Source organism: Diplotaxodon limnothrissa, linkage group LG7, assembly GCF_057381915.1.
Source record: "Diplotaxodon limnothrissa isolate DT_005_m linkage group LG7, D_limnothrissa_male_GT1.1, whole genome shotgun sequence".
NCBI lineage: Eukaryota > Metazoa > Chordata > Actinopteri > Cichliformes > Cichlidae > Diplotaxodon > Diplotaxodon limnothrissa.
Genome location: NC_140602.1, coordinates 13888074 through 13905866, shown reverse-complemented (window position 1 = coordinate 13905866; position 17793 = coordinate 13888074). Strand labels below are relative to the sequence as shown.

The 17793-nt window shown below is 42.7% G+C and overlaps 2 protein-coding genes across 2 annotated transcripts; one reads left to right on the top strand and one right to left on the bottom strand.

The window, feature by feature from the left end:
* The first annotated feature begins 393 nt into the window (after window positions 1–393).
* Window positions 394–2876, top strand: cyp11a1.2 (cytochrome P450 family 11 subfamily A member 1, tandem duplicate 2). Its single transcript, XM_085357468.1, has 9 exons — window positions 394–665; window positions 837–992; window positions 1123–1322; window positions 1430–1633; window positions 1739–1899; window positions 1983–2149; window positions 2285–2363; window positions 2476–2667; window positions 2754–2876. The coding sequence occupies exons 1-9, from the start codon at window positions 394–396 to the stop codon at window positions 2874–2876; spliced, it is 1554 nt and encodes a 517-aa protein (XP_085213594.1).
* Window positions 2877–3354: 478 nt separating this feature from the next.
* Window positions 3355–15754, bottom strand: ccdc33 (coiled-coil domain containing 33). The gene is made up of 9 exons (XM_085357466.1): window positions 15722–15754; window positions 5815–6010; window positions 4520–4608; window positions 4288–4419; window positions 4084–4174; window positions 3882–4000; window positions 3712–3777; window positions 3510–3626; window positions 3355–3426 (listed from the first exon to the last, which is right to left on the bottom strand). Exons 1-9 carry the CDS (start codon window positions 15752–15754, stop codon window positions 3355–3357), a joined length of 915 nt encoding a protein of 304 aa, XP_085213592.1.
* Between the last annotated feature and the right edge of the window lie 2039 nt (window positions 15755–17793).

The window sequence follows — 17793 nt, the reverse complement described above, 5'->3', positions numbered from 1 at the left end:
TTTATTAAATCTTTAATTTTAACTATAAACTGTGTTTTTCATGTATGCTGTGACTGAATTTCTGTAATATTCTTATAATTTCTCACAAATTCCAAGTAAATGCTTGTTTACAAAGATAACGTGCTTTCTGAAGGTTATTTTATGCAACACTGTTTGAAACATGATTATAAAAAGAGCTGTGAAACTAGATAAAAGCTTCAGTAATGCGGCAGAGCTGTCATAATCAGTTCTTTGGTCTATTCTGTGAGGTTCAACTAGAAAGCCTTGATCAGGGCAGAAAGGGGGGCCGACTCTATAGACCAGCCTCTCGCCTCCCTTTTTGCACCAGGTGTCCTTGGCAGAGCCAGAGTAGTTGCTGAAGGTGGAGCAGAGTGAGCATTTTTTGTTGTTCAGATGGCCAAGTGGAGTGTTTGGCGTAGCCCTGTGACGCTGCCGCTGTGCTGGGCAGAGGAGCTTACAGCAACAGGTGTGCGCTGCAGCAGCAGCATGCCGGTGATCAGACAGGCATGCTCGGAAAGCAGCAGCGTCGTCAGGCCTTTCAATGAAGTTCCTGGACTGTGGAAGAATGGCTGGGCTAACTTGTACAATTTCTGGAAGTTGGATGGCTTCAGAAATCTTCACCGCCTCACGTTGCAGAACTTCAACACTTTTGGACCTATTTACAGGTAAAGGAGTCCAGGCTGTTTGATTCGTTCTACATAAAATGAAAAAATTACTGCACATGGCTGACCAAAACGTGATGGGTTTTAAGAAAACAAAAAAACAAACCTGTAACCTACAATTTCCAAGGTCAAATGTTCATCTCACAATTTCTTTTCTTGTTTTCTGTATGGCAGAGAAAAAATAGGTTCTTATGAAAGTGTAAATATCATCAACCCCGAGGATGCTGCCATCCTCTTCAAAGCAGAGGGCCATTATCCTAAAAGGCTGAAGGTTGAACCATGGACATCATACAGAGATTACAGAAATCGCAAATATGGAGTTCTTCTTAAGTACGTCCTGTTACTGTCCTCTTCCAACTCTTCCACTATTCAGACACTTTGACAAAACCAGTCTCTTCAGTAAGCATTACCAGTGTTAGCTAAATACTTTAAAATAATTACAAATCTGATTGTCACACAGGAATGGAGAAGACTGGAGATCAAACCGTGTGATTCTCAACAAGGAGGTGATTTCCTTGAAGATGCTGGAAAACTTTGTGCCTTTGCTGGATGAAGTGGGCCAGGATTTTGTGGCCAGAGTTCACAAGAAGATCAAGCGAACTGGCCAGAACAAGTGGACCACTGACCTCTCTCAAGAACTCTTTAAATATGCATTAGAATGTAAGACTAACATTTATTTAAAATATTCAATTCTAATTATTCCTGCCTTTTTTAAACTCAATCACACATCACTTGTTTCTATCTCATGTTTGTTTTGTCCAATATAGCGGTGAGCTCAGTGCTGTATGGTGAGCGTCTGGGTTTGATGCTGGACTACATTGACCCAGAAGCTCAGCATTTCATTGACTGCATCACCCTTATGTTCAAGACTACCTCGCCCATGCTGTACATACCTCCTGCTCTCTTGAAGCAGACTGGATCAAAGGTGTGGCGCGACCACGTGGAGGCCTGGGATGGCATATTCAACCACGGTGGGACACATAGGTTGAAAATTTAATTCTGAAATTTCAAAATACAGTTTTTGCTTTTACTGTGGTGCAATTTCTTGTTTCATTTCTGTCCTTTCGTTGCATCAGCGGACCGCTGTATCCAGAACATCTACAAGAAGCTACATCAGGATGCAGGCACTCCAAAGAAATACCCAGGAGTCCTGGCAAGCCTGCTCATGCTGGACAAGCTGTCCATTGAAGACATCAAAGCCAGTGTCACTGAACTGATGGCGGGTGGAGTAGATACAGTAAGGAGAAAAAAAAAATTTAAGTATGAGGAACTGTGTGACTGTTATCCAGATTTTTAAGGCTGCTTCTGGTTGTGTTACAGACTTCTATAACGCTTCTGTGGACGTTGTATGAATTAGCCAGGCACCCCAACCTCCAGGAGGAGCTCAGGGCAGAGGTGGCTGCAGCTCGGGCCGAAAGTCAGGGAGACTTGCTGGAGATGCTGAAGCGGATCCCTTTGGTCAAAGGTGCTCTGAAGGAAACACTCAGGTGACTGAAACACATGTTCAAGACATTTAAGATAAGACCAGAAAAGATACACTTTATCAGAATGAACTTTTGCAATTCTCTTAGTTCATTAGTTTGTGTTTCTTTTATAAAAGTGGTTTTCTTTCTGTGTCTCAGGTTGCATCCGGTGGCAGTGAACTTGCAAAGATACATAGCAGAAGACATAATTATTCAAAACTATCACATCCCAGCTGGGGTAGGAGGCACAAAAACATATAAATGATGTATTTATATTTGAGTATTTGACCATTTTCATACAAACTGTCATGCATGTTGTTGTGTCTGTATATGTCTGTATGTGTATTCAGACTCTGGTCCAATTAGGGCTGTATGCTATGGGAAGACACCCCAAGGTGTTTTTTCGTCCGGAGCAGTATCAGCCCTCTCGCTGGCTGAGGACCGAGACCCACTACTTCAGAAGTCTGGGCTTCGGCTTTGGGCCCCGTCAGTGTTTAGGACGAAGAATAGCTGAAGCAGAGATGCAACTCTTTCTTATCCACGTAAGATATAAAGAAAATAATCAGCAGTATTTCCATATATATGTGGCACACTGACATCATACAAACTGTCTGTGCTACCTTTGCAGATTCTCGAGAACTTCAGAGTGGAGAAACAGCAACATGTGGAAGTAAAGAGCACCTTTGAGCTAATTCTCGTGCCAGACAAGCCCATAATATTGACTCTGAAACCTGTACAAGCAAGTCAGTAACATCGCGTTTGATGAAATTAACTGTAAACGGCTTCACAAAACTCCACAATATGAACAACAAATGAAAATCTTCCAACCTTAGAGTTGTAGGGAGAGCAAGAAAAACACAGGAAGGAAGGAATAAGTTAAAGAGATACTGAGGTAAAAACCTCAGTTTTTACCTCAGTATCTCTATAGCTAGACAACAAAGTAATGATACATATTGTAGATTGCTTAGTGAAAAATGTGATTACTAAGGGACATGTACTATGTGTGTGAAATATACTAAAAATCAGGAATGCATTGTGCAAATTTATTCCACTTGTACTTGGCAAAAATTTTCATTTATGTACCAATGATGAATAAAAAAATACAACTGATACAAAGTATCTGTTTTTATATGTAATTGTCTATGGTTTACATTTTAAACACACTTTTTCAGATTAAATCATCACATTTGAATTAGATCTAAATTTTAAATCACAGACTCTGTGTCCCATCAACAGTTCAATTCATTTGCAGGTCTTTTTACAGGTTTTGCTTCTGCTGTCCTCTTTGCTGGTATAAGGAGCTGTAGGAAGTAACATGCAGTATTTGAGAATATTAAATCCCTTCATACCATAATTATATGGAGAAGGGTGAGGCCTGACTGACCGAAGGAACATTTTGAAGGATTGCTGTGGATGTCCGGATGAAGCCGTGCCTGTGCTCGCTCAGTTTGGTCAGCATTTCTTGCTTCTCTCTCCCCCATACTTTAGCGTTCTCCTCCAGCTTTAAAGATGCAAAAGAAGAAAAAAAAATATTTATAAGGAAATAAATAATTAGACCAAGTATATCTTATTTATATTTTCTTAACCTGAGCTTCCAGTGTTTGGATTCGTGCTTCAGCCCTCTCCAATTTATGTCGTAAACTCCATTCCTCCTTGAGTGTAAAAATAGAAAAAAAAATGTCACTTTTAGGAGTTGCGAGGGAAAATTTGGATACTATCATAGTCATTTGCAATATTTAAGGAGTTTAAGAAGTACCTGGTCTGACTGCTGTGTTTTGAGTGGTGCAGGCAGCTGGTGAATCCTTTCCAGCTCTTTTCTGAGACGGCCGTTCTCTGCTGCTAAGGCTGATTTCATTTCCTTCTTTTTAAGGCCATCTTCTCAGCATGAAAGGAGATCAGACACTCCAGTCATTGTCAGTGCTTTTGTGATCATAATTGTTCCCACTGGGTGCACCTACCTCTTTCCATTAGCATCAGCCTTTTGTCACCACGATGAATATTCTTGTCTCTGAGCTTTCCATCTAATGCTTTCTCCATTTTTTCTATGACCTAAAAATAAGGATGGCACAAACATAAATATCCCCACATGCGAATTATAAGCTGCTAGTCACATGAGAAGCATATTCACTGTCATGAAATTAGATTAGTAACAGACTGTTCACCTCTTCCTGCTGTTTCACTGTGGCCTCTAAAGTTGCCATCTTTGCCAAGTGACTCTGGTGATGCTGCAGATCCTTCTGCTCCTGCTGGAGGACTCTGCAGAGCTTTAATAGCTCCTGCTCACTATCATTTTTCTGCACAAAAAAACAATACGAGTTATATAATCAATGGAAAGACACTTTCCTGAGACGTGTTTTTAAAAATATTCATAATGTGTGTGGTGTGTTTTCTAACCCGGATGAGCTCATTCTGCAGATGTTGTATGCGGTCCCTTTGTGTGGCGGCCTTGCTCACCTCACTGGCGAGCTTGAATTTTAGAGTGGCTTAAAAAGAGCAGAACAATCATCAGAACTGCAGAAACTGTCTGTCATCCCTTACTTACAGGGAACGTGTTTTTTGTACATTCACTTAAAAACTCGATCGCTGAGCATATCTAAGTAATGAGTTCGAATTTCACACTAGTTTCAATAACATGTCAGTTTTATGCCATGTGCTTTGGACCAATAATAATCAAAAGATCCATCAATATACTTTTGAATTTGAATGGATCTTTCGGAGGGATGGGAGTTAAATCCTATCCTTTTGCTTTTGATGTTAGCAAAGAGACCTTCTGGAACGTCCTTTCCCCGAGGGCCACAAACTGTCCTTCAGGAGATAAGGGTTGTAGTACACACGGAGCTTATCGTGGTCCATGGCCTGAATAAGCTTCCTTATCACAAAATGACAGTCTGCCTGGGAAAGGACACTCACAAGGATTAACGCATGCTGAGCAGCCTTGGATGTCATGACTTCATCTGCCGAAGAAATGACCTTAAGTCTGTTACGGCACTGAGAGAGAGCTAGCTGGGTGGTAAATTATCTGACTTTAGTGGATCAGCACCTAGTCCTTTATTTGCTCTTAACTTCTTAGGAGTTTAAAATTTTGCTCTGAGACTAAATGATGGTGTGTGGATAATATAAAGCTGAGTAAAACTTAAATGTTAAATTTATTTAAGTGTCAAATCACAACAACAACATCCTCAAGGGACTTTGTATTGTAAGGCGAAGACCCTACAATAACGCAGAGAAAATCCCAACAATCAGACAAACCCCCCATGAAGAAGTAATGGGCAACACTGGGAAGGAAAATTGATGACAGGGGAAATAACTAATGATGAAATGCAGAGTGATGTATAAACACCCAGTGAGTGAAGAAGAAACATTCACGGCATCACGGGAAGCCCCCAGCAGCCTAGGCCTATTGCAGCATAACTAAGGGAGAGTTCAGGGTCACCTGATCCAGCCCCAGCTATAAGCTATAGACTTATAAGCTATATATGCGAAATGGAAAGTTGTAAATCTAATCTTAAAATTAGAGAGGGTGTATATCTCTTGAGTTCAAACTGGGAGCTGGTTCCACAGGAGAGGGGCCTGAAAGCTGAAGGTTCTGGCTCCCATTTTACTTTTAAAACATAAACTCTACTTTTAAATGCCCCCGTGAACCACAAGCTACCAGAGAGTGAAGTTAGAGTGATATATTACTTTTGTACCTATTCGGTCAGCAATTTCAGCCTTGGTCATGACATCAATGTCAGTGTCGGCCAGAAGATCTCGTCCAAGGTCCTGCTGCAGAGACAGATCACTGCGGAGCTGACTGTTTTCTGCCTCCAAAGACAGCACCTGTGTCCTAAGTGTTATTATGTCTTCTGCCATCCTAGACATTGCTGAGCGATAGTTTTCAATCTCCTGATGGTGAAAGAGTGCCTCACATTAGAACATTTTCAGTGGCTTAAAAGCAGAGGTGAGAAGTAATGAAGTACAAATACTTTGTTACTGTACTTAAGTAGAGTACTTAAGAAGTAACCAAGTACAAATAGTAGAATTGTCAGGTATCTGTACTTTATTTGATTATTTATTTTTCAGACAACTTTTTACTTTTACTACCTACATTTTTATACAAATATGCGTATTTTCTACTCCTTACATATGCAAAACAGTCTCGTTACTTTCGGTTCAAAGGTTCATTTATAGCTTATAGGTGGGCCGGAAGGAGTGCAGGTGTCCGCAATTTGTGTTCGCGGTACTTCAGAATCAAGCTAGCGCCACAGAAGAAGAGCGAGCATAACGGAAGTAACGTTTTGTTAAGTGGCAGGTAAGTACAAATTAAACGTTTCTATCAGCAAAAACACGCAAACTTTTTGTGTGCAGTTTGACGCACAGTGTGTCGCTAGCTAAAGGTCTGGATTTCCTAGGGAGAGAAAAGCGTGCGTGATAAATTCAATGAGAGATGGAGGAAGACAGACAGGACGTGAGAGGAAGAAGAGAGGTTGTATTTAAAGGTAAGAAGTGCTCAGTGACTCTGATGAACTGCAAATTTAAAGCTTATATGCAATGTCTTGTTTTGATAGATTATGTGTTTTCATTTTTGTGAAACAAACTAAGCTATACTAACTTTGTGCCATTCAAATGTTGCATGAATATTTGGGGTATTTTGCCCAGGATAAACAGGGTAGCTTGCATTAACGCACCTTGTTGGACTGTATCAAAGTGGCTGTGGTTCTTATGGTTAGAATAAGGTTACATCAAATGCATCAGAGATGAATTTGCATTTAAACTGATGATGCTTAGATTAATTCACTGAATCCTAACTGTATACCAGCTTTATGCTGTCTAGTATAAAGAAACAGTATAGTGTCAGGGGATGGACATCACCCATGGTAGCTTGTGAAAATGCTGACATCTTGTTGAATTCAGTTATGTAAATCCACAAAGAGCAGCAGGTCAGCTGATCACAGCGTGTACACTAAGAAAATCTACTGACGCTCACATTAATTGTTATGAGTTGGAATTCTTTTTCCCACTGAGCCACTACAGAGATCTTAGGATTCCCCCCACCTGTTGAGTCCCACTATAACCAATGACTTACTCGTTTTCCTGTTTAGGTGTGGAGGCAAAGTTACCCTCTACAATGTAGGTAACAGAAAATAGATATTTTTAAAAATTCTCTTTCACTGTTTGTGTCCTACTGGTCTACTACTACTTGCATTGAACCTTATTAGTGCCTGTCAGATCAATAAATGCCATTCTTTTTAGTGCTTATAGTGGCATTTTACTGTCATGCACTGACTGGTGTCAACAATAAATTCACTGGCCTGTAAACAATTTGATATTAGTGGTTATGAGCGAGCGCCACCACTAGATGTCTCCTCAAACCCATGTCTTAAGAGAGTAATACAGGATGTATTACCATAGACACACAAACAATTATAGCAGCAAAAGGGATGAACAGGCTTGAACTGGTTTTAAATAGGATAACTGGTAACTTCTGGTTTTCAGATATGCATGTAGCATGAGACACGGGGTATTACTGCAAGCCATAAATGAATGCAATCCATTGACTTGGATGTTCCTCTAATTGATTGGTTAAGGTTTGGTATAATGTATTCATAACTCTGGCTCCTCAAATTCATAAGGGCATACCACTCCATCCTGTAAAGGTGTTTTGTTAGGGGAAATTTAACCGGGGATTTTGCACAAATTTTAGTCGTTTACTCATGCATGCACACACGTTCCTCTCTGAAAGCTGAATTTCTGTAGAAGCGAGCAAAAAATATATATTTCTGGGAAATTCTTTAAAGAAATTTGTTTCTTTAAAGGCTGACAAAATGAGTCTGGGAGGAGAGCTTTTTTATCAAAGCATTTCTTTGTACAAGGCCCCTGGATGTTGTCTAGCAGCGTGCAGGACCCATTGTTCTGTCACATGCTCTTCTATCAAGTTGAATAGCCAGAATTGAATGGAGACAAGAGGCAGGTCCAGCTGTATGTATGAGCAGGGGGGTGACGATTAGGGGATTCCAATCTTGGATGGTGTTGTTGTGTCTCCCATGGGACACAAGGGGTGAAATTGAGCATCTAATTGAAAGGGCAGGGACGAGGTGACAATCATGACTGTAGATGAGATGTCGTCTCTGCTGGGGGCCCAAAGCAGTGTGTGAATGAGAGCTCCCCGTGATGAGTCTGGAAAGTCCTTTTATGTGTTGAAAATAAAAGGGAATCTCTGTCTCTGGCTGGATCCCTTCTATTCTGTATGATATAAAGCCATTAAACAGGTCTGATGTCATGCATAAAGTCACGTCAGGACAGATGTATGACAGCTCGACTGAAACATGAGGATTTCACATTTGGCTGCATTTTATTAACCACATTATTTTACATGTAAAGTATTAATAATCATTGTCTATTAAACTTTAAATATGCACTTTTGCACTGAAAAATACTTGTTGATAAATTAAGCACATATAAAATCTACACCCACAGACAATTTAAGGCAGTGTGCAGACATAATAGTCTGGCTGTAAATAAAACAGGAGAAAATGGCAAGATATTCGAAAAGAAAATGTTATTGGAACACTTTAAGCCTCATCAGCTTAATCCTCCTTCAGTGCAATTACAGTCAAGGAGAAATGTTAATGTATTCATTTTATCTCCAAACTGTGACTGTTTGCTTCATCATCTTCTCATTTCACTGGCCTTTCTGTGTCACTGTTCGCTAACTAAATATGACATAGGATTGCCTCACTGATTGATTGAACAGTTAAGATATTGGTCATGCCTATTCACCTTTGTTTGGAGGTCAGAGATCTCTGCTACGTGGGGATCATCCTCAAAGTCATGCGGAGGGGGCCTAAAGCATGAGAACACAATTGTAGTCTAAATTTAAGTCTTTCATTTACTTTCGAAATAAATCAAATAAATCTGTTTCTCATATATTTTTGCACCGTACCGCATGTGTGGATGAGGAACTTGATACATGCTGTTTATGTTAGGTTTGTTCTCGGTAGAGTCTGCCCTCTCAGCTTTAGTATTCTGGTCTAGCTGGGCAGTGCCTGGAAGCTCAGTCTTTGCTCTGCTGCGAAGCAGCTGATTATCTGGTAGAATCTGTGCCAGGGCATCATGAGATGGGAGATTGTATTTTCCCCTCTGAAACTGTAGAGCACATAGTGTTTGATTGTCACAAATGATTTCCAAACTTGCTCAAAGCTGTTTCAGAAACAAATGTTGTTAAAATCTGTATGAATATCAAACAAGCATCACTTAAAATGCTAATGGTCTCTTTTAACTTCATTTACTGTCCCAGAAACATACAAATTATGCATCATAACTTATTCAGAATAAATGATAAGCCAACCTGAAATGCCCAAAATATGTACTTGTTTGATTGGCCACTCCAGGTTGGCTCTAAAAGCAACTCCTATGATGAAAATGTAGCGCTTTGGACAAAAATGATTTTCTAATTATTCTTTGTCCACTAATCATACCAGTGCTTATAAGTCCAGTCTATATGACACATGCTAACTAGGCAGCTAGTTTACTTGGCTTCACCCCCTGTAAAAGATAAAAGTAGCTGAAGCCAAAGTTTAAGTGCCTCAAACCCGCATTCTTTTTTTTTTTTTTATCAAATCCTTTGGTGTCAAAACACATCTTAAAGACTTTAAATCAGTAGTCCATCCATCTTCTTCCGCTTTATCCGGGGCCAGGTCGCGGGGGCAGCAGCCTAAGCAGAGAAGCCCAGACCTTTCTCTCCCCAGCCACCTCCTCTAGCTTATCCGGGGGAACACCAAGGCGTTCCCAGGCCAGCCGAGAGATATAATCTCTCTAGTGTGTCCTGGGTCTGCCCCGGGGCCTCCTCCCGATGGGACATGCCCGGAAAACCTCACCCAGGAGGTGCCCAGGAGGCATCCTTGTCAGATGCCTGAACCACCTCAGCTGGCTCCTTTGATGTGGAGGAGCAGCAGCTCTACTCTGAGCCCCTCCTGGGTGGCTGAACTTCTCACCCTATCTCTAAGGTAGAGGCCAGCCACCCGTCGGAGGAAACTCATTTCCGCTGCTTGTATCCGCGATCTCGTTCTTTCAGTCACTACCCACAGCTCGTGGCCATAGGTGAGGGTAGTGACGTAGATCGACCGGTAAATTGAGAGCTTCGCTTTTACGCTCAGCTCTCTCTTCACCACGGCGGACCGTTGCAGGGTGCGCATCACTGCAGCCGCAACACCAGGCTGTCTGTCGATCTCCGGCTCCCTTCTCCCATAACTCGCGAACAAGACCTGAGATACTTAAACTCCTCCACTTGGGGCAGGAACTCATCCCCGACCCGGAGTGGGCACTCCACCCTTTTCCGGCTGAGAACCTTAGTCTTAGATTTGGAGGTGCTGATCCTCATTCCTGCTGCGTCGCACTCGGCTGTGAACCATTCCAGTGGTTCTGTTGGCTACATTCATGAAGCCAACAGAACCACATCATCCGCAAAAAACAGAGATGAGATTCCGAGGCCGCCTAAGTGAAAGCCCACCGCCACTTGGCTGCGCCTAGAAATCCTGTCCATAAAAATTATGAACAGAATCGGTGACAAAGGGCAGCCCTGGCGGAGCCCATTACCCACCGGGAACGAGTCCGACTTATTGCGTGCACCTCCCACAGGACACCCCGAGGGACACGTTCGAATGCCTTCTCTAAGTCCACAAAACACAGGTAGACTATTTGGGCAAACTCCCATGCGCCCTCAAGTATCCTTGAGAGGATAAAGAGCTGGTCCAGTGTTCTGCGACCAGGACGAAAACCGCATTGCTCCTCCTGTATCTGAGGTTCGACTAGCGGATGAACTCTCATTTCCAGCACCCTGGCATAGACTTTCCCAGGGAGGCTGAGGAGTGTGATCCCCCTGTAGTTGTAACACACCCTCCGGTCCCACTTCTTAAAAATGGGGACCACCCATTTTTCTGACAGTCTTGTCTGCCAGTCCAGGGGTACTGCCCCTGATCTCCACGCAACATTGTAGAGGTTTTTCAACCAGGACAGCCGTACAACATCCAGAGCCTTCAGGAACTCGAGGCGGACCTCATCCACACCAGTGGCTCTGCCACCAAGGAGTTGTTTAAGTGACCTCCCCCCCAGAAATTGGCGGGTCATCCCCCTCATCCCCAGACTCTGCTTCCTCCTCGGAAGACATGTCAGTGGGATCAAGGAGGTCCTTGAAGTATTCCTTCCACCGCCAGACAATTTTCTCAGTCAAATTCAGCAGCGCTCCAACAGCACTATACACAGTGCAGGTAGAGCACCGGTTTCCCCTCCTGAGATGCCTGACGGTTTGTCAGAATCTCTTCGAGGCAGTCCGAAAGTCTTTTTCCATGGCCTCTCCGAACTCCTCCCACACCCGAGTTTTTGCTTCAGCCACTGCCCGACCCGCATTCCGCTTGGCCTGTCGGTACCTGTCAGCTGCCAAAGTCCCAGAGGCTAACCAAGCCCGATAGGACTCCTTCTTCAGCTTGGTGGCTCCCTTCACTTCTGGTGTCCACCATTTGGTTTGGGGGTTACCACCACGACAGGCACCAACCACCTTACGGCCGCAGCTTAATGCAGCAGCAGGAGATGCTGAACATGGTCCATTCAGACTTAATATCTTCAGTCTCCCTCGGAATGCTGTTGAAGCTCTGCCGGAGGTGTGCGTTGAAGATCTCACGGACGGGGGCCTCTGCTAGGCGTTCCCAGCACACCCTCGTTTAGGTGCACCGGGTCTGTCCAGCGTCCTCCCCCGCCACCTGATCCAACTCACCACCAGGTGGTGATCAGTTGACAGCTCAGCCCCTCTTTTTACCCGAGTGTCCAGAACATATGGTCACAGGTCTGGTGATATGATTACAAAATCGATCATCGACCTGCGGCCTAGAGCTTCCTGGTGCGATGTGCACTTATGGACACTTAAGTTTGAACAAGGTGTTTGTTATGGCCAAACTGTGATTTGCACAGAAGTCCAATAAAAAAACACCGCTTGGGTTCAGATCAGGGAGGTCGTTCCTCCCAATCACACCCCTCCAGGTCTCGCTGTCGTTACCCATGTGAGCATTGAAGTCTCCCAGTAGGACAACAGAGTCTCCAGGTGGAGCACCCTCCAGCACCCCACCCAGGAACTCTAAGAAGGCTGGGTACTCTGAACTGCCACTCGGTGTATAAGCGCAGATGACAGTCAGGACCCGTTCCCCGACCCTAAGGCGCAGGGAACAAACCCTCTCATCCACCAGGAAGAACCCCAACGTACAGGCAGTAGGCCGAGGGGATATTAGAATACCCACCCCAGCCCGTCGCCTCTCACCAGGGACAACTCCAGACTGAGACAGAGTTCAGCCCCTCTCCAGGAGACTGGTTCCAGAGCCCAAGCCATGCGTAGAGGTGAGCCCGACTATATCTAGCCAGTACCTCTCAACCTCATGCACTAACTCAGGCTCCTTCCCCACGAGAGAGGTGACATTCCATGTCCCAATTGCCTGTCTTGGTAGCCGGGGATCAGTCCGCCAGGGCCTCTGCTCCTGGCTGCCACCCGGCACAGAATGCACCCAACCCCTACGGCACCTCCTGCAGGTGGTGGGCCTGCGGGAGGATGGGCCCATGTCCCTTTTTCGGGCTGTGCCCGGCCGGACCCCACGGACTAAGGCCCGACCACCAGATGCTTGCCCTTGGGCACCCTTCACGGGCCTGGCTCCAGGGCGAGGCCCCGGTAACCCTATCCCGGGCAGGGTAAACTGTTCCCTCGATGTTTTCCTCATAAGGGTCTTCTGAATCGCTCTTTGTCTGGTCCCTCACCCAGGACCAATTTGCCATTGGAGATCCTACCAGGGGGAAAAAGCTCCCGGACAACATAGCCCCTGGGATCCCTGGGACACACAAACCCCTCCACCATCATAAGGTAGCAATTCACACATCTTAAAGACTTTAAATCTGTAGTTTCAGGTCTATTTTGTAAATTGTGGGCATTCTGTGAGTCAGAAAAAGGAGGATTATGCTCACTGGCTAATGACCTGTCAGTTAAAGGTTTTTACTCAGTTGTGGTGTCCTTGGTTTCTTTGTCAGATCCACCTCTTGCTAGTCTTGTTCAGTATCAGAACACCAACATGGTGATAGCAAAAACGTTCAACTTGAGACTTTAACCCTTGTATGGTGTTCGGGTCTGTGAGACCCGTGTTCAGTTTTTTTCAAAAGAAAAATTAAACAGTTAATTATTTTTTCACGTGTAAATGTGTTGTGTCTTTCCACTCAGTCCACTTGATTATAACTGATTTATTTATAACATTTTATATAAAAGAAAAACGAGAAGCACATTAATTCATAAATGTGATCTAACAAAGGTAAAGGGAAAAAATTAACCATGTTTGCTGTTCATATGTCTTGTAATTGGGATGAAGTAAACATCTGTTGAGTAATTTAACATAAAATTGTTTGATAGTGTTAATTTGGAAAGCCAAAACTCTAGCGGGTCCACCAGACCCATGAACACTGGCTGAGTAACAAAAATACGAACACCACACAAGGGTTAAAACATGGCTTCAGTAAACAATGAGTAATGTCACCATAATGTCTATGACTGAACTTTTTCTTATATGAGTGACTGAAGTATTAGTCACAGACTGTTTGTAAGGGTTTTGTGGACTTGGCATTGGGAAACCCTTGATCGTAAGTCAATGATCAACTTTGTCACTGCATCATTTATGGCAGAGTGGACACCCTAATGGAGGGAGGAACTGAGTTGTTGGATCAATTGCCTGGGGAGGACACCGTACAGAGGAATGTGCCTTTAGTGTGTGTGTGTGCGTTGTATTTGCATCTGGTGGAGAGCCATGTTTGGCAGAGCCCCACCTCTCACCACTGGCAGAACTTTGCATTCTAAGGATGGCATGGTCCAAAAGAATGAGATCATGGGTAAAGGCTGTGAGAATGAGCTTTCTCCTAAGAGTATCTGGGCTCTCCCTGAGGATCTCAAAAATCTAGGAAGGGCTTAGAAAAGGAGCCAGATGATTTGGCTCAGTCTTCTGACTAGTAGCCTCCTGGGTGCTTGCTTGAACGTAAAAGTTGTCCCAGGGCAGACTCAGCATGCTGGAGAGATTACATCTGTTGGGTGGCTTGAGAATCCCTTGTCGACTTAGCTGGGGGAGAGAGGTCTTGGCACCTCTGCTTAGACTGCTCCTCCCACAACCCGGAAAAGATAATCCAAAAATTAATGAATTAGTGGATGATTGAAGGAATGGATGGATAGACAAACTGGACCTCTAGGCAGTGATTGTGGTGTTGACCTATTGATAAATTTATAATGTAATATGGCAATTACTATTGTTTATCATCCTGATTGTGCTTATTTGTACTGATGGCACCTTGCGAATAAAGCTAACTAGAGTTACTGATGACTTAATGACGTGGTTCAGGAGTCTACTACTGACAAGCATATAACAAGGTTCATAGGCTCTCCATCTATGATTGGTCTTGACTGTAATTTATTTATTTATTTTAAATGGAGCAGAATTCCTCCTAAGTGTCAAAATAAGAAATTTGTGATATTGAAAATAATAGTATGCTAATAACTGGTCTAACAGAAGTTCTGCAAAACAAAAACCCATTCTTCACCACATCATCATGGTCACCTTCATCAAATCTAGTCAGTAGTTTGTGTCAGTGAGAAAAGTTTTCCCCCCAAAACACGTTCTCTACTTCCTAGATATTGAATTGGTCAAATAGAAATGTAAACATTTAAAGGTAAAATTTTTAAATGAAGTAAAAACTGTTACTACTATTATTACAAAGACAACAGCGATATCAACTCTAAAGATGTAGAGCTAGTTTTTGAAAAAACACAAAGGGATGCCAAATGGTCATTGTTATCTGTACGATGGAAAATGCTGAACAACTTCCCGTGACAATAAGGGAGGACTAAATCAGCGGTCTCCAACCTTTTTTACGCCACGGACCGGTTTATGCCCGACAATATTTTCATGGACCGGCCTTTAATGTGTCGCGGATAAATACAACAAAATAAAACTACCGGTAGTACCGGTACCGAAAAAAAGACGATTTATTCATAACACACGTGAAAAGACCCAGGAAAACCGAGTTAACGATCAAAACGATAACAAAATAACGCTGAAAACCGATAAAAACCCTGAAAATCATACATTTCACACCTGAGCCTCAACTCTCGTGGCCCGGTACCAAACGACTCACGGACCGGTACCGGTCCGAGGCTCGGGGGTTGGGGACCGCTGGACTAAATGACTTCCACAATGGTAGATTTAATGTTATCTAACATTTTTACATAAACTGAAAGCTTTTATCAAAATACATTGTATCTATGACCTTTCTCACTGCACTGTGAGCGAGGCCATTCCACCTCTTCATCACTTGAATATAAATGCTGTTACATCAGTAGGCATACACTACCCACTCCATAACTAGAGAGCTCTCTGTCAATAGCCCTGAAGTCCTTTAAGTGTGAGCATTGCATACGCAGTGTACACTTTCAATGATGACAGTTGCCTGGCAGCGCAAATTCAAAAAAATGGCATTAAATAGAGTCATTATCCATTATCTTTCCACTGACTTGCCCACTAACGCAAATACCTCCACAGTGTCAGAACCTACCTGCACAGCTGCAGATGTGCTGAGTGATTTCATCTTTTTTTAACGCCTTCATCCAACACAAAATGTCAGAGTCCTTTAACTGGTGGTGAATGGGAAAGCTGGAGCTTTGACATCAATCAGCTTGTAACCACAACACAAACCTTAGCGACTTCACAGGCAGTGAATTCCCACTATGTACAAAATGCTGTAATATCATGTTTCAGCAGAACTCACAGAAATAGAGTGTTGAGGCTTCAGTTCTTCTCATTAATTCACAGAGGCTTCAGAGACTCACACAAACAATGTATTCATGTACCAAGCTTTTGGCAGCAGCAATATAAAACTAGTGCACATGTAAATGTATCAGTACTTTTTATTCAATAATATATTAGGCTGAAAAGGGGTTTCGTGTATCTATACTGTACCTTAAAACTACAAAATGCCCTAATGCTGGAGTTAAATCACCACTGATGAAAATGCGGTGTTGTTATTACCTTGTTATAAATTAACCTAATCCAACAGCATGAACTTATATCCCTCAAGTAACTAAAGGTTTCCTATGTGCATGAAGTGTTTGGAGGAAATTATGAAGAATTATCATTAAGCTAAACACCGTAGAGCGCTCATTCTCATTCTCTGTCATATTGTAGGGATTACGTTGTTTCCATAAGGATATCACACTGCACCTCAGTTGACAACTGGTGCAATACCATATGCTGAAAAAGTCAAACATGTCAGTATGAGGAAAATAACAGCCAACCTAATAACAACATGTAGCTTACCATGAAAAAAGCTACACTCTGTTTAGTTATTAGATAAATATTAGGCTAAATTTGTGTTGAATAATTCACTGGGTGCTTCTGGCTATGTGCTCTGCTAGAAGACGTAATCTCTTCTAATCCAGCAAGGGAAAACCTGCAGAAGTGAAAAGCCTTCCAGCGGAGTTTAATATCACATTATCATGTATGAGATTGCTCGACAAATTTGGAAAATCTCTACAACTAAATCATTTATATTCACATGTTGCACTTTGTAGACACAGCTCGTGTTCAGAATGCTTCTGACCGTGTTACATATAATCTGTGGAGAGCTATGTTTTGGGGGGGGATGTGTGCTGCGCTACGCTGTGCTCTGCTGTGTGGGTGGTGGGGATGGGGGTGGGGGTCTGAGTGACACAGTGTTGGTTTTTCACTCTGGGCTATCTCTAACATCATCAGAATTCAGGACATAGCCTGCAAAATGTAGCCAATGTGCTCTTCATGGGAGTGACAGCTCTGAATCTGCTGCCACACAGAGCTTCAATTAGCCTGCCAGGCAGCCAGTTCCCAGGAGCCTTTTCTACCTCCCCATTCCAAATTTGCCATCCACCACCTTTTATTTTTCTTGTCAACCCTTCATCTAACCTAGCTTTTCCTCTTTTTCCCTCTTTTTCCACAGCGGACTTCAACACCTTCTGTTGTCCCTGTTACCTAAGTTACAATCTTTTTGCAGCTTTTCCCGTGTCACCATGACAGGCCAAGCGGAAATACTTACAATGTGTTAATGGACACAGAGGCAAAAAAAGGTGTTGGAGAACTAAAGTAGAAATGAAAGAAGGAAATTTAAAGGACAGGATGCGTTGGTGTTTCTCAGGCTCTTCAGCTTGAGTAAAAAGAGAAGAAATACTAACATAGAAACAATTCCAATGTTATTAAATGTTCTACAGTTTAAAACACTATAGTTCATGTATCCTTCTCCGTCTCCACCTAAAGGATATCTGAGTACTGATAGACACCCAGCTTCGAACACATATTAGGTATTATAAATCTTTGGCCAATATGTGCAGAGATGACATGTTTAAATGCTTTATCAGTTATAAACCAGAAATGACTTACAAAATGCTACACGAATGCTATAATGGTACATTTTCATGGATTACACTGGAAAAAAAAAAGTTGAAATGTTTTTTTTAAGCAAAAGTTTATGGGTACTTCTCTAAATGGTAAAATTCAATGTGTGATTAAAAAAATATGAAAAGAACATATATAAAAGAAATACAGGAAGTATTTTTACAGACTTTTTACAGTGTGTATCACAAAATTAACACAAAAAAC